This window comes from Musca autumnalis, unplaced genomic scaffold (genome assembly GCF_047663935.1).
Source record: "Musca autumnalis isolate F117 unplaced genomic scaffold, ASM4766393v1 scaffold_5, whole genome shotgun sequence".
NCBI lineage: Eukaryota > Metazoa > Arthropoda > Insecta > Diptera > Muscidae > Musca > Musca autumnalis.
The window spans coordinates 168,048,226-168,063,187 of NW_027412088.1; the positions used below are offsets into that span (position 1 = coordinate 168,048,226).

A 14,962-nucleotide genomic window follows, 5' to 3' on the forward strand; every position below is an offset into this window, starting at 1 on the left:
TACCGAAGCTGTGAATTCCATCCTACAACTATCCATTTTCATTTTCAAGTTACACGCCAGCAAGTTTATTGACATATTTATGACCCTTGTCATAAAATGGATTGGATTCTTGACGCACCTTGGCCAACCATTCAGCGATTTTTGGGAATTTATCCGAAACATTGTATTTGCAGATTTCTAAAAAAATTGAAGATTTTAATTCAAATACTTCAAAACCCCGAAATCCATTGTCAACCTACTTGTCTGTTCAATTTCACAAGCTCCAAAGAGATCAGCTGCCGTCATCGTATTACCCGTTAGAAACACCTTTTCTTTTAACCAAATTTCTTCCACCAATTTCAAGTTATTTTCCATTTCATTTTGAAGTTCTGTAAGCTTTCTAACTGATGGAACTTCTGCCAAGCCCATCAAGGGATATAGACCAACTTTTAGGAAATATGTAGTACACGGAAGCCGCAGTCCCAAATGTTGCCATTCTAAAAATTCATCCACATGAGCACGTTTCTGTAAATCTTTGGGATACAATTGTTCGGAGATTTCTTCTTTGTCAGAAAGATATCTGCAATTAGAGGAAAATTATACATATTGTTTTTGAGGTTATGTAGAGTTAGTCTTACCGTAATATGGCAATAGATTCACCTAAATGAAAATCACCATCCACTATGCAGGGTACCTTTTGGAAGCGATTGATTTTCTTGAACTCCTCGGAACGATGCTCCACTAGAAAGAGAATACAAAATTGGGTTAATATTTTCAAAAGCCCCTCAAAAGGGTGCTTCAATAGACCCTTCCTGAAAGAAAGGCTTCTTCTATAGACCGTTTCTGAAAGAAAGAGAGCTTCTATAGACCATAACTGAAAAAGGGTGCTCCTAAAGACCGTTTCTGAAAGAAATGTTGCTTCTATAGACCCTTTCTGTAAGAAAGGGTGTTCCTGTAGACCCTTTCGGAAAGAGAGGGTACTTCTATAGACCAATTCTAAAAAGGATGCTTCTATATACCCTTTTTGAAAAAAGGGTGCTTATATAGACACTTTCTGAAAGAAAGAGAGCTTCTATAGACCATTTCTAAAAGAAAGGGTGCTTCTATAGAACCTTTTCTGAAAGAAAGGGTGCTTCTATAGAGCCTTTTCTGAAAGAAAGGGTGCTTCTATAGAGCTTTTTCTGAAAGAAATGGTGCTTCTATAGACTTTTTCTGAAGGAAAGGATGCTTCTATAGAGCCTTTTCTGAAAGAAAGGGTGCTTCTATAGACTTTTTCTGAAAGAAAAGGTGCTTATGAAGATATTTTCTGAATTAAAGGGTGCTTCGATAGACCCTTTCTGAAAGAAGTGGTGCTTCTATATACCCTTTCTGAAAGAAGTGGTGCTTCTATATACCCTTTCTGAAAAAAGGGTGCTTATATAGACACTTTCTGAAAGAAAGAGAGCTTCTATAGACCATTTCTAAAAGTAAGGGTACTTCTATAGAGCCTTTTCTGAAAGAAAGGGTGCTTCTATAGACTTTTTCTGAAAGAAAATGTGCTTATGAAGATCTTTTCTGAAATAAGGGTGTTTCCATAGACCCTTTCTGAAAGAAAGGTCACTCCTATAGACCCTTTCTGAAAGAAAGTTCACTCCTATAGACCCTTTCTGAAAGAAAGTTCACTCCTATAGACCCTTTCTGAAAGAAAGTTCACTCCTATAGACCCTTTCCGAAAGAACGGGTGCTTCTATGGACCCTTTCTAAAATAAAGTTTACTCCTGTATACCCTTTCTGAAAGAACAGGTGCTTCTATATACCCTTCCTGAAAGAAAGGGTGCTTCTATAAACCCTTTCTGAAAGAAAGGGTGCTTCTATAAACCCTTTCTGAAAGAAAGGGTGCTTCTATGGACCCTTTCTGAAAGAACGGATGCTTCTATAGACCCTTTCTGAAAGAATGGGTGCTTCTATGGACCTTTTCTGAAAGAAAGGGTGCTTCTATAGACCCTTTCTAATAGAAGGGGTGCTTCTATAGACCCTTTCTAATAGAAGGGGTGCTTCTATAGGTCCCTTCTAATAGAAGGGGTGCTTCTATAGGTCCCTTCTAATAGAAGGGGTGCTTCTATAGACCCTTTCTAATAGAAGGGGTACTTCCATAGAACCCTTTCTAATAGAAGGGGTACTTCCATAGAACCCTTTCTAATAGAAGGGGTACTTCCATAGAACCCTTTCTAATAGAAGGGGTACTTCCATAGAACCCTTTCTAATAGAAGGGGTACTTCCATAGAACCCTTCTGAAAGAAAGTTTACTCCTATAGACACTTTCTGAAAGACACTTTCTGAAAGGGTGCTTCTATTAACCCTTTATGAAAGAAAGGGTGCTTCTATAGACCGTTTCTGAAAAAGGGTGCTTCTATAGACCCTTTCTGAAAAAAGGGTGCTTATATAGACCTTTCTGAACGAAAGGGTTCTTCTATAGACCCTTTCTCAAAGAAAGGGTGCTTCTATAGACCCTTTCTCAAAGAAAGGGTGCTTCTATAGACCCTTTCTCAAAGAAAGGGTGCTTCTATAGAACCTTTCTCAAAGAAAGGGTGCTTCTATAGACCCTTTCTCAAAGAAAGGGTGCTTCTATAGACCCTTTCTCAAAGAAAGGGTGCTTCTATAGACCCTTTCTCAAAGAAAGGGTGCTTCTATAGACCCTTTCTCAAAGAAAGGGTGCTTCTATAGACCCTTTCTCAAAGAAAGGGTGCTTCTATAGACCCTTTCTCAAAGAAAGGGTGCTTCTATAGACCCTTTCTGAATGAAATGGTGCTTCTATAGACCTTTTCTGAATGAAAGGGTGCTTCTATAGACCCTTTCTCAAAGAAATGGTGCTTCTATAGACCCTTTCTGAATGAAAGGGTGCTTCTATAGACACTTTCTGAATGAAAGGGTGCTTCTATAGACCCTTTCTGAACGAACGGGTGCTTCTATAGACCCTTTCTGAACGAACGGGTGCTTCTATAGACCCTTTCTGAACGAACGGGTGCTTCTATAGACCCTTTCTGAACGAACGGGTGCTTCTATAGACCCTTTCTGGAAAAAAGGGTGCTTGTGTAGACCATTTTAAAGGAAAGGATGCTTGTAAGACAATGGTTCAAATACCTACAATCGGGAATACCATCCTATGGGGGCTACCTCAAAACGTGAGCCTACAGTGACAAATTTCGGAGGGAATGTTTTGTAGCCCCAAATACCAAATTTTCGCCATTCCCATTTGATTATGACGCTGAAACCTCCAAAATACCGAAAATCGGGAGGTAGCGTTCTATGGGAGATATATCAAACACGGTGCTCTTAAAACAATTTTAAATGGAAGGTGCTTACACCTCGGAAGTTTTTGCGGATTCTGAAACTACAATGTTCATAGATGAGAACAATCAAAAAAACAAAAAAAATCGCCGGAGCGCTTTTTAAATAAATCGCGATTTAAGTTAACATTTCTAGGGGTTGTTTGGGTTTTCGCGATTTTGCTTAGAAGCCGCACTTCCTATCAAAATGAGACTAAAACAAATATTGTAGCTATGAAAAATCTCTACAAGATCGACCTTTATAGTATTTTCGTAGTATTTACCATTTTTGAGATATAGAAGTTCAACTTGGGACAATGCACTGACTGTATCGCCCCCTTATAAAACAATGTCATGTAGGGTGCGCCTTAACTAACTTTTGATGAAAACCGCTTACACAGGGAAAGTTTTTGTGAATTCTGAATTCGCAGTGTTCATAGATGAGAAAAATCCAAAAACAAGAAAAAATCGCTGTAGGGATTTTTAAATAAATCGCGGTCAAAATTCACATTTTTAGGTGTTTTTTAGGTTTTTACGATTTTGCTTGAAAACCGCAAGTCCAATCGAAATGGAGCTAAAGAAAATGTTGTAGCTGTCAAAATTCTCTAGAGGATTGACTTTATCATTTGTTCCCAGCTTGTACCATTTTTGAGATAAGGAAGCTCAGTTTACATTTTTAGTTTTTTTTATTAGGGTTTCGCGAATTTGCTTGAATACGGTAAGTCGTATCGACATGTGACCTGAGAAAATCTTAAAGCTGTGAAAATTCTCTACAAGACTGGCTTAAGTAACTAATCCTTAGTTGTAACATTTTTTTAGATATATAAGTTTAAGTTGGGAATTTGCAGTAATGACATTGTTTTATAAGGGGGCGATTCAGAATTGAATTGAATTTGAATTGTCCCAATTTGAACTTCTATATCTCAAAAACGGTAAAACCGACGAGAATATCATAAAGGTCAATCTTGTAGAGAATTTTCATATTTACAACATTTGTTTTAGTTCCATTTTGATAGGAAATGTGGTTTCTAAGCAATATCGCGAAAACCTAAACAACCCCTAAAAATTTCAACTTAAATCGCGATTTATTTAAAAAGCGCTCCGGCGATTTTTTTTGTTTTTTGATTGTTCTCATCTATAAACATTGTAGTTTCAGAACCCGCAAAAATTTCCGAGGTGTAAGTACCTTCCATTTAAAATTGTTTCAAGAGCACCGTGCAAAACGTTGACCGATATAGCACATTTTCAATACCAAACATCCTAGGAATAATATAAACTTTTATACCAATTTATAAAGCTCTATTTTAATTATTTCAACAGATGCACGGATCAATATTAGGGTGGAGGGTATAAGAAGTCCGTGGTGAAAACAGTTATGCCCGTTTAAAGTTGAAAATCTAAGAAACTTTGTTTTTCTCTACATTTCCCCTTATAAAATAAAAAAAAAACCAAGTGACCCAAAGAACAAGATAGAATTTTTACATCAGAACGCTTGAATAATTTTTTAGGCAAATTTTTTAGCAGTGTATTATTCCCTAAGATTTTAAAAATTTTTAACAACCCATAATTTGGTATACATGAGTCTATCTTAGAGCTTCATTCGAAACTCATATTTGATTTAAATATCAAAGTTAGGATTAGAATTTGAGCTGATATTGTTGTGATCAGCTCAAGAAGCTCTACCAATCGTAGCACTTTGGTTCAAAATTCCCTAAAAATATTTCAAAATCCACACTTATTTGTTGTTCATTGGCATCGTTTTTGATTAGGGTAGGCAATTTTTGTGTCATAACAAAAAGGCCCCTTGCCAGTTCGCCCCTGTATAAATATGCAAATATTATTTATTTTTGTTGTTGTTCTTCTTCACTCTTCAAATAATTAGCTCTTATTATACACTGCACCCAGGGTAACTACCTTTTGTAAAATTCAAAAAAAAATAGAGACAGTTATGCGTGAAAGGCAGTTACGAAAATCATGTGGGTAGTTACAAAAATCTGATCTCAACCTTAAAAAAATGGCAACAATTAGAACATAATCGTCAAAAAACAAAACGATGTATAGTCGAATAGTTCATTTCAAGTCTAAAAATATATGAGTTATATTATTTAATAAATAAAAAAATTTTGTGATCAGTGAGCATAACACTGGACATCTTCATCTCAATTCACGTAGTCATCGAAATTGTTTGTCTCAGAAATACACTCGGTTCGGGTAATAAACCAAGAAAAGCATTATTAAATGTTCTTTTTGGGGAAAATATTTGACGGGCAAATATCCGAACTGGGTACTCATAGAATAGTAGTTAACCGGGCCTGTTAAATTCATTTATATGAAAAAACTTAGGGAATCTAGATTTTGAGGCAATTAAACGGGAAAGGCAGTTAGGCAGAGTGGTAGATAACCGGGGTGCAGTGTACTTACATTTTCTTAATGCCACCGGACAATCTTCATAGGCAGTTTTACTCATCTGCAATGTTATCCACAAGGCTCGAGAGGGTTGAGACATCAGATCGTAGAAATATTTTACTCGTGTCATTTTCCTTCGTTTTTATTTTTTGCGTTGAATAAAATTTTATTAAAATATTAAAAAAATTTTATTATTGTTGTTGCTTATGATAACAGCGTCCACTCCGGCGACCCAGCTGTTTATTCTTTGTTGTTTGCCATGGTAGAACAAGAAAAGGTAGCAGCAATACCCAGCTGACTGAACTGGGTTGTAGTGTTAGTGTCAAATTCCATTCGACATTTTATGTATTTATTTCTATGTTCGATGTATATTAGGGATATATATTTTTGAAGAACAAATTTATTCATCAGAAAAAAAAACTATTTCCCATAAAGACGGCTTCATATCATTGACATGTAACCTCCTCCAGGTCCGAACGACATGCCGCACACTAAAACACCGCTTATAGAGGCGGTACAATATTTGTTAATATGTGTGGTATTTTCTTAAACTTGAAAAGAATGAAGCCCTAATAAACATGTGCTTTTTTGTTTTCAAAAGCAAATGATTGAAACATCTTCTCTTTTTTCAATGAATTACCAGCGACCCGAAACATTTTTGCAAGTATTCTACTTTCTGCGAGAAATTATGCATTTAGTGGAATGATATGGAAACATTCAAATTGAAAATCTAACGAGTTTTCATTCATGTTTTCCAAAATATTCAATCAAATGTGAAAAATTATTAGTTTTTTAAATTCCAATAATTTATAGACATTTCCTTGTTTTGTTTACATTTACATTGACACTAAGGTTTACAAACAAAAACAAATTCCTTTGTGGTTGTTGTTCGAGTTGTATTTGTTGTAGTATTAACTTTACCTTGTATTTGTTCTACCATGGTTGTTTGCCAAAATAAATTCAAGTTAATAAAGAGTTCTCGATGTCATATGCTTTCAAATCAGTTGTTCTCTGTTCTCTGCAAGCTTTTGTTTGTTTTTTTATGATCATCTTTTTTGGCTTCTTATGGATGGTCAACATACAAACATACATACATCCAAACGTACATTCAAATTTAATGCATTCGAGGAGAGAATAACAAAACAAGTATTGAGAATTGAAAATATCTTCCAAAAAAATGTTGCCAGATTCTGTGGAGGAATATTATGAGTTGTTGCGTGGAAGAGATCATTTATTTTGGGTTAAATCCTTAATTATATGACATGGTAATCGGTTCAGAAGTTTTGGAGCTATAACATATTTAAAAAAGTGGGCGTGATCGGGTCTTGATACCACAAATATGGGCCTAGGGCCGGAGATACAATCACCATTGTATATTGAATTAATTTTCAAACGCTGCTCCGCCGAAATTCAACAAAATATATAGCTTATTTTTCACCAGGGGACATCCCTGTACATCATCTGAAAATTACATGAAAATAGGTTCAGAAGTTTTGGAGATAAAACATATTTAAAAAAGGCGTGGTCGGGCCATTAGGTCCCAAATAATGACCGATACGTTCGCAAGATTTACAAAAATATCGTTTTTAAAAAATAGGGCCCAGTGGAGGTATCCCGGCCCCTCCAAAATTCAACAAAATATATTGCCTATTCTCACCAGGACTTATCCCTGTACATTCTCTCAAATATTAAGGAAAATCGTTTCAGCAGTTTCAAAGATCACGGTGCTCTTGAATCAAATTTAAATGGAAGGTGCTTACACCTGGAAAGTTGACATTTTAAGGGTTTTTTAGGTTTTCACGATTTTGCTTGGAAGAAGCAAGTCTTATTGAAATGGGTCTAAAGAAGATGTTGTAGCTATGAAAATTCTCTATAAGATTTATTTTATGATATCTTCGTAATTTTACCGTTATTGAGATATAAACGTTCAAATTAGGACAATGGATTGACTGTATCGCCTACATAGCTACAACATTTTCTCTAGTCCCATTTCGAAAGGACTTGCGGTTTTCAAACAAAATCGTGAAAACCAAAAAACCCTTAAAAATGTCAACTTGAATCGCGATATATTTAAAAAGCGCTCCGGCGATTTTTTTACCTTTTTATTTTTTTATCTATGAAAATTTTAGTTTCTAAATCCGCAAGAGCACCGTGATATACTAGTATGTATAACATATTTAAAAAAGTGTGTGGTCGGGTTTTTAGGACCCAAATTAGTACTTAGGGGCGAATATACAACCACCGTTTCCCCGCAAATTAATTTTCTAACCGATAAGTTTTGCAAAAATAGCGTTTTTTTAAATAAGGCCTACGAAAGGTACCCCGCCCCCTTCGAAATTAAACAAAATATGCAGCCTATTTTGACCAGGATCATTCCCGAACATTCTTTGAAATTTTTTAGGAAAATCGTCTCAGTAGTTTCAGAGATATAACATATTTAAAAAAGTGGGCGTGGTCGGGTTTTAAGGACTCAAATAAGTACTTAGTGTCGGAGATTCAACCACTGTTGCCTCGCAAATTAATTTTCTAACCGATACGGTCGTAAGTTTCGCAAAAATAGCGTTTTTACAAAATAGCACCAAGGGGGAGGTACCCCGCCCCCTCCAAAATTTAACGAAATATTTAACCTATTTAAAAAAGTTAGCGTGGTCTGGTATTAAGGACCCAAATAAGTACTTAGTGTCGGAGATTCAACCACTGTTTCCTCGCAAATTAATTTTCTAACCGATAAGGTCGTAAGTTTCGCAAAAATTCAACAAAATATATAGCCAGTTTTCTTCACGGGTGTTCCCTGTACAGTCTCTAAAATTTTCAAAAAACAAGTAAAAAAGTATCAGTCGTCTTTGCCGACAGAGATATACCATCAGCCTGAGTGGAGTGCAACACCTTTTTCCCAAAATAAATTTATGTATTTATTTGGATTTCCAAAATTTTGGGCGCAGGAACCGACAAAGCTCAAAACTTTGCGGAGGATATCGATAAATAGCGCTTTTGTACCATACTCGCCTACGAAAAACATAATATCGCTGTAAACAGGGCCACTAGGAAAACCTTCGGTAAAAATTTCCAAAGGATCCTCGAACAGACCCCAAGGATTGGACCGATAGGTCCCACATTTGAACAAAAATTAGGTTTGGACAAAATATGTAGAGATCCAAAGGTTGGGCGAAAACGGTTGGTGCGTTTATTAGATATCGCGCGTACCATGTAAGCGAATATTTTCGAACTTTTGTGGGAGAGGTACCGGAAGGACTGAACCTATAAGCAAAATGTGGACGAACGCAGTATTCGGTTCGAGCTCTCCAGCCACTACATATGGTGGTATATGGGTTTTTTTACACGTTTCGGGCTGTTTTCTCAAGAAGTACGGACTTGCCCCTGAAAAAACTTTTACTGGCGTAATTGAGGCAGAGAATGCAAGTTGCTTCGACAAAAAACAAATTGATTCGAGAGCAGGTCTTAAAGTAAAATTATCCGAAATTTGTGTGGGAGGTACGCAAATGAGTGGACAAATATAGTCCATATTCAAACCTGATCTATATCTGGTAGATATATTAGGATGTGCAAAGTATTGCCCAAATCGGTCACTCCCTTCAAGAGTTATCGTACGCACAATTTTTCGGATCATTTTTAAACTTTTGTGGGAGTGGACCGAACATAAACTAAGTTTGAACAATCTATTACGAAGGCCAAATTTTGCCGCGAGTCCGCAGATCCGTTCGAGAATTATCTTGGCCTCAAACCACTACACACGGTGTCATAGGGTTTTTTTGCACCTTTAAGGTTATTTTCTCAGGAAGTATGGACTTGCCCCTGATGAGACTTGTACCGTTGTAAAGGGGACAGTGAATACGCGTTGCTACAACAAAAATCAAAGCGATCGGAGAGCAGCTCCTAAACTGAACTGTTCCGAAATTTTGTATGGGAGGTACCCGAAGGAGTGGACCGATTGAGTCCATATTGGAACCTCATCTATGTATGGTAGAAGTTTCACGATGTACAAGGTATGGGCCGAATCGGTTACTCCCTTTAAGAGTTATCGTGCGGCCAAAATTTTCCGAACATTTTCGATTTTTTGTGGGGGAGGTACCCGAAGGAGTGGACTGATATAACCCATCTTCCAACTTAAACTAAGTTTGGACAAAATATCACGATACCCAAAATTTGCTTCTAATCGGTTGTTCCGTTCGAGAGTTATCGTGCGCACCAGCCAGACAGACAGACGGACGGACATTGCTAAATCGACTCCAAATTGTCTGAAACGGATTTCGTCCAAACATACTTGGGGTCTAAAACCATTATTTCGATGAGGCACATTTTGCCCGTATGAAAGTGTATATACCCTCGTTAGCATAAATGCTGAGGGTATAAAAATCGGTTCAGCCGTTTTTGAGTATATACGGAACATACAAACATACACACATTGTCTTTTATATATAAGATATGTATGTATTTTCAAACACTATGGCAGTTTTACTGTTATTCAAATCACGATTTTGCATTTAATGCCGCCAACTTATTCATATATTTGTGACCTTCATCATAGAATGGATTCGATTCTTCACGTACTCTGGCTAACCAATCGCTGATTTTCGGGAATTTCTGAGAGACATCATATGTACAAATTCCTAAAAAAGTAATAAGAAAATTCCGATTAGAATATACAATTATAATTACTATTACTAACGACTCGTTCATTCCGAAGAGTCACACTTCGCATTTACTCACTTGTCTGTTCAACTTCACAAGCTCCAAATAGATCGGCAACTGTCAGTGAATTACCACTAACAAATTTACTATCTTTAAGCCATAGATTTTCCAATGCCTTCAGCTGAGTTTCCATTTCTTTAACAAGTTTGGCAGTCTCCTCGGCTGAGGGTTTTTCAGCTACACCTCTTGCGGGAAACAACCATACGCGGGCAAAATAAAATGCACAACCATAACGTATGGACAAATGATGCCATTCCAAAAATTCATCAACACGAGCACGATTTTTAATATCCTTAGGATAGAGTTTTTCACTAAACAAACCTTTATCCGCTAAATATCTAAAGGTAAAAGGAAATTAATAAAATATTTCAATACTTTTGAATAATTTGAAATTAATAAATACCTTAGAATAGCCACCGATTCGCTTAAATGAAAATCACCATCCACAATACAGGGAACCTTTTGAAAGCGATTGATTTTCTTGAATGCCTCGGTACGTTGTTCAACTGCAGAGATAACAGATAAGAAATACAAATGATTATACTTTTTTAGCGGCACTTCTTCTTCCTATTGTTAACCTACTTACACTTTCTCAAAGCAACTGGACAATCTTCATAGGGTATTTTTCCCATTTGCAAGGCAATCCATAAGGCCCGTGATGGTTGAGACATCAAATCATAGAAATATTTTACTTTAGACATTTTTAAAATAATAAATTAACACTAAATTTGAACACTTTGTGGTGGATTTCAATTTCACGCAAATATTTGCTATAGATCAGCTGCTAGTGTCTAGTGGCCCGGTTTGTAGCTTCGACTAAAGTTCATTGGTGGTTCTCACACAATCGTATCTATTGAATACTGGAATGGAATTGTTAGTTTCTCTCTCACAGCGAGCGTTGCCATTTTGGGATTTAACGACCAAAAATAATCATAATACAGCATTTATATTTGCTATGAGATTCAACTGAGTTGGTCGGAACTTAAAAAGAAATTTTAAAGCGAATCTTTCATTTCTTTGTCATTAGCTAAGGAAATTAGTTGTTTTAAAATAATAAAACAACAACAATGGGATTAATCCGGACTATTTTGAAAAAACAAAATTGTATTAGCTATCCCAATAAAAAACGACGCCACCAATGTTCGATTTGAGAAACACTGGCACCGTTTGTATGGTTGGCTGCGACAAGCTACCAACTACATTTTGTTACGTGCATTCGTCGAAATTCGACGACACACAGCAGTGGGAAAAGGTTTGGTTTGTTTCGCAAACACTTTCGTCGGAGTTGTGTTAGGTTGCCAAAGAAAAACTTCTCATTGAAGTTTTTTCTTTGTTCACCTTTATACTTCGAGCCGACGATTGATGTTTGGGATTAAAAAGTTTCTTGTTGAAGGAGTTATTGAAAATTAACTTCGGTGGAGAATATCCACAAACAAGAAACAAGGGAACTGATGAGATTCAGTGGCGTGGATCGAAACTAGTCTTCCCTGCCTTACCCCTTGGCGAACAATGCCAACCTTTTTCCACTAATAAATTAGTTGTTTTAAAATAATAAAACAACAACAATGGGATTAAGTCGGACTATTTTGAAAAAACAAAAAAAAGGAAATCGGTTAAAATAAAAATTCCAATTAACAACAAATTTGGTACAAAAATATGACTGAGATCTTCAAAAAATCTTAACCCATTTCGTACTTGGTGTTCGATTTTTCGAACAGTAAAATCACTTTTTTTCAAAAAAATATTTATGGGTGAAAAAGGTTAAATTTTAAACATGTTTTTGTATATGTATAAAGTCTAATCTGTCAGCAAATAAAAAAAAAAATTGTTCCCTTAAAAACCCCACCTCCCCCTCGATGTTAAGGGCAGATTTTTAAAACCTATATTTTTGGATCTTTTTTAAATTAATTTTAAAAAATTATAAAAAAATGAAATTAAAAAAGTAATCATGGGGAATTATTGCCAATATATGTAGCCGTTTCACAAAATATAGAGAACTTGATTTACATGCGCAAGCGCGACTTTACAGATGTGCAAAGTTGACTGTTCGAAATTTCGAACGCTGGTACTTAACCTACATATCGGTGGGTAAATCAAAACGTGGAAAATTACTGACAAATTGCGGGGAAAAGTTATTATAGCACCATATAAGACTAAATACTAAATTTCAACCATTTCTAATGGATAGTACGGCTAAAAGCCTGAAATACCCTAAAATCGTAAGGTACAATTCAACGGAGGCTATATAAAACGTGGACCTATGCTGACAAATTTCTGGAGGAAAGTTAAGTAACCTCAAAAAAGACTAAATATGTATTAATTTACAGTCATTTCTGTAGGACAATGCAGCTAAATCCTTGAAATCTCCCGAAAATCGGGCGGTACCGTTCTATGGGGGGCAATCCAAAACGTGGATCAGTGCTGACACATTTCGGGGAAAGGTTTTGTAGGTCCAAAGAAGTCTCAATATCAATCTTCAACCATTTTTTCATACAAAAATGGTGAAATAAATCAGTAAAACGGCAAATAAATGAATTTTATTTTACTTCTATACATATAGCTTAAGTACCAGTGTTGGAAATTTCGAACACCACTTTCCGGGAAAACGAAAAATCGGAAACAAATTTTGAGTTGATTTTTGACATCAGTGGGCCCTAATTACCCTAAAAAGTGCTTTCTTTTTTAAAAAATAGATAAAAAATTTTTCTCGGTACGATATGGGTTAAATAGGGGCACCCTTATATAAGGGCTATATCAAATATATGCCATCAGATTTTTGCAAGGGATGTTTTCTACCTGAAAAAATGTTTTGTACTTTTAGCGAAGATTAAATACCAAATTTCAGTTATTCCGATTGAATAATGTGGCTAAATAGATACCGAAAATCGTAGAACATTTTATACCCCCAACGAAGACTAAATATAAAATATCAGCCATTTCGGTGGGATATTGAGGCCACAACCTTCAAAATACCGGAAATCGAGAGGTACTATCCTAGGGGGGGCTATACGGAAACGTGGTCATATACCGACAAATTTCAGGTGGAAAGTTGTATACCCACAATGAAGCCTGATTACCAAATTTCAGCCATTCCGGAGCGATATTGAGGCCTCCACATTCAAAATACCGAAAATTGGGAGGTACCGTTCTATAAGGTCAATATGAAGACGTGGTCCTATACCGACAAATTTAAGGTGGAAAGTTGTAAACCCACAACGAATCCTGATTATTAAATTTCAAACATTTCGTTGGGATATTATGGCCTCCACATTAAAAATACAGAAAATCGAGAGGTACAGTTCTATAGGAGCAATATGAAGACGTGGTCCTATACCGACAACTTTTAGGTGGCAAGTTTTATACCCCAACGAGGAGTAAATACCTAAGTTCAGCCATTTCGTTGGGATATTGAGGCCTCCACATTCAAAATACCGAAAATCGAGAGGTACCGTTCTATAGGGGCAATTTGAAGACGTGGTCCTATACCGACAAATTTCAGGTGGAAAGTTGTATACCCACAACGAAGCCTGAATACCAAATTACAGCCATTTCGGAGCGATATTGAGGCCTCCACATTCAAAATGCCGAAAATCGGGAGGTACCGCTCTATGGGGGCTATATGAAGACGTGGACCTATACCGACAAATTTCAGGTGGAAAGTTGTATACCCCCAACGAAGACTAAATACCTAATTTCAGCCATTTCGTTGGGATATACAAGGTGGCGCAAAAGTAATGCTCCTATCAGAAAATGCTATAATTTTTGCGATTAGCCCCTAATGTCAGTTCTGTTTTGACATTTGTGAAGTAAACACATGCGAAATACACGTTGATAAACAATGTTACGCTACACTGCTCCAGAACGCGGAATATTGGTGACTATTTTTTTGACCAATAATCGGTCGGTGACTTTGGCACAACGTGAATTTCGTAGCAGACGTTTAGACGAACAGACGGATATGTTTATATCGTCTTAAAATTATATCGAATATATATCTCCGACGAATATTTCGATGTGCTACAAACAGAATTACAAATTTAATTATGCCCCCAGATATTATGGTGGACGGTATATAAAAGCGTTAAGTTCCCCCTACCATAACGTGGACCTATGCCCACAACTTTTGTTAGAGACTTTCTGATCACTAGGAACACTAAGTGCTAAATTATATCTAATTCGACCAGGAAATATAGCTAAAAACGTCACAATTTTTGTAGATACGTTTGTGACCTTAGGAACCCTAGGTGCCAAATCACACCTAATTCGGACAGAAAATGTAACCAAAAACGTTGAAATACCTGAAACCGGGTGGTACTGTTATATGGAGAGCTATAACAAAACGTGGAGAACTTTTCTGACGACTTCGAACCCTAAATGCCAAATTATAGCTAATTCGGTCTGATCATTTTTCTAAAAACGTCAAAATACCTGAAAAAGGTTAGTGAACCTATGTCCACAATTATCGGGGGAGAAGTTTCTTGATCACTGGGAACCCTAAGTGTTAAATTATAAATGGCCTGAAAATATTGCTAAAAAAGTCGAAATACCTGAAATTGCGCGAT

General features: G+C 36.4%; 2 protein-coding genes across 2 annotated transcripts; both read right to left on the reverse strand.

Moving 5' to 3' along the window:
* Positions 1-49: 49 nt before the first annotated feature.
* LOC141386597 (glutathione S-transferase theta-3-like) lies at positions 50-6,705 on the reverse strand. The gene is made up of 4 exons (XM_073955448.1): positions 5,706-6,705; positions 618-720; positions 240-559; positions 50-177 (listed from the first exon to the last, which is right to left on the reverse strand). The coding sequence occupies exons 1-4, from the start codon at positions 5,818-5,820 to the stop codon at positions 50-52; spliced, it is 666 nt and encodes a 221-aa protein (XP_073811549.1). The 5' UTR covers positions 5,821-6,705.
* A 3,413-nt stretch (positions 6,706-10,118) lies between these two features.
* On the reverse strand, positions 10,119-14,488 carry LOC141386595 (glutathione S-transferase theta-3-like). The gene is made up of 4 exons (XM_073955445.1): positions 10,987-14,488; positions 10,804-10,906; positions 10,419-10,738; positions 10,119-10,318 (listed from the first exon to the last, which is right to left on the reverse strand). Exons 1-4 carry the CDS (start codon positions 11,099-11,101, stop codon positions 10,179-10,181), a joined length of 678 nt encoding a protein of 225 aa, XP_073811546.1. The 5' UTR covers positions 11,102-14,488; the 3' UTR covers positions 10,119-10,178.
* Between the last annotated feature and the right edge of the window lie 474 nt (positions 14,489-14,962).

Bases quoted from the DNA above. Each gene is read 5' to 3' on its own strand.
- LOC141386597 (XM_073955448.1), bottom strand. From the start codon at position 5,820: ATGACACGAGTAAAATATTTCTACGATCTGATGTCTCAACCCTCTCGA. The intron at 721-5,705 runs GTAAGTACACTG...TTCTCTTTCTAG, and splicing joins TCCGGTGGCATTAAGAAAAT to TGGAGCATCGTTCCGAGGAG. The intron at 178-239 runs GTAGGTTGACAA...CAATTTTTTTAG, and splicing joins TTGTGAAATTGAACAGACAA to AAATCTGCAAATACAATGTT.
- LOC141386595 (XM_073955445.1), bottom strand. From the start codon at position 11,101: ATGTCTAAAGTAAAATATTTCTATGATTTGATGTCTCAACCATCACGG. The intron at 10,907-10,986 runs GTAAGTAGGTTA...TTATCTCTGCAG, and splicing joins TCCAGTTGCTTTGAGAAAGT to TTGAACAACGTACCGAGGCA. The intron at 10,739-10,803 runs GTATTTATTAAT...TTTTACCTTTAG, and splicing joins GAATCGGTGGCTATTCTAAG to ATATTTAGCGGATAAAGGTT.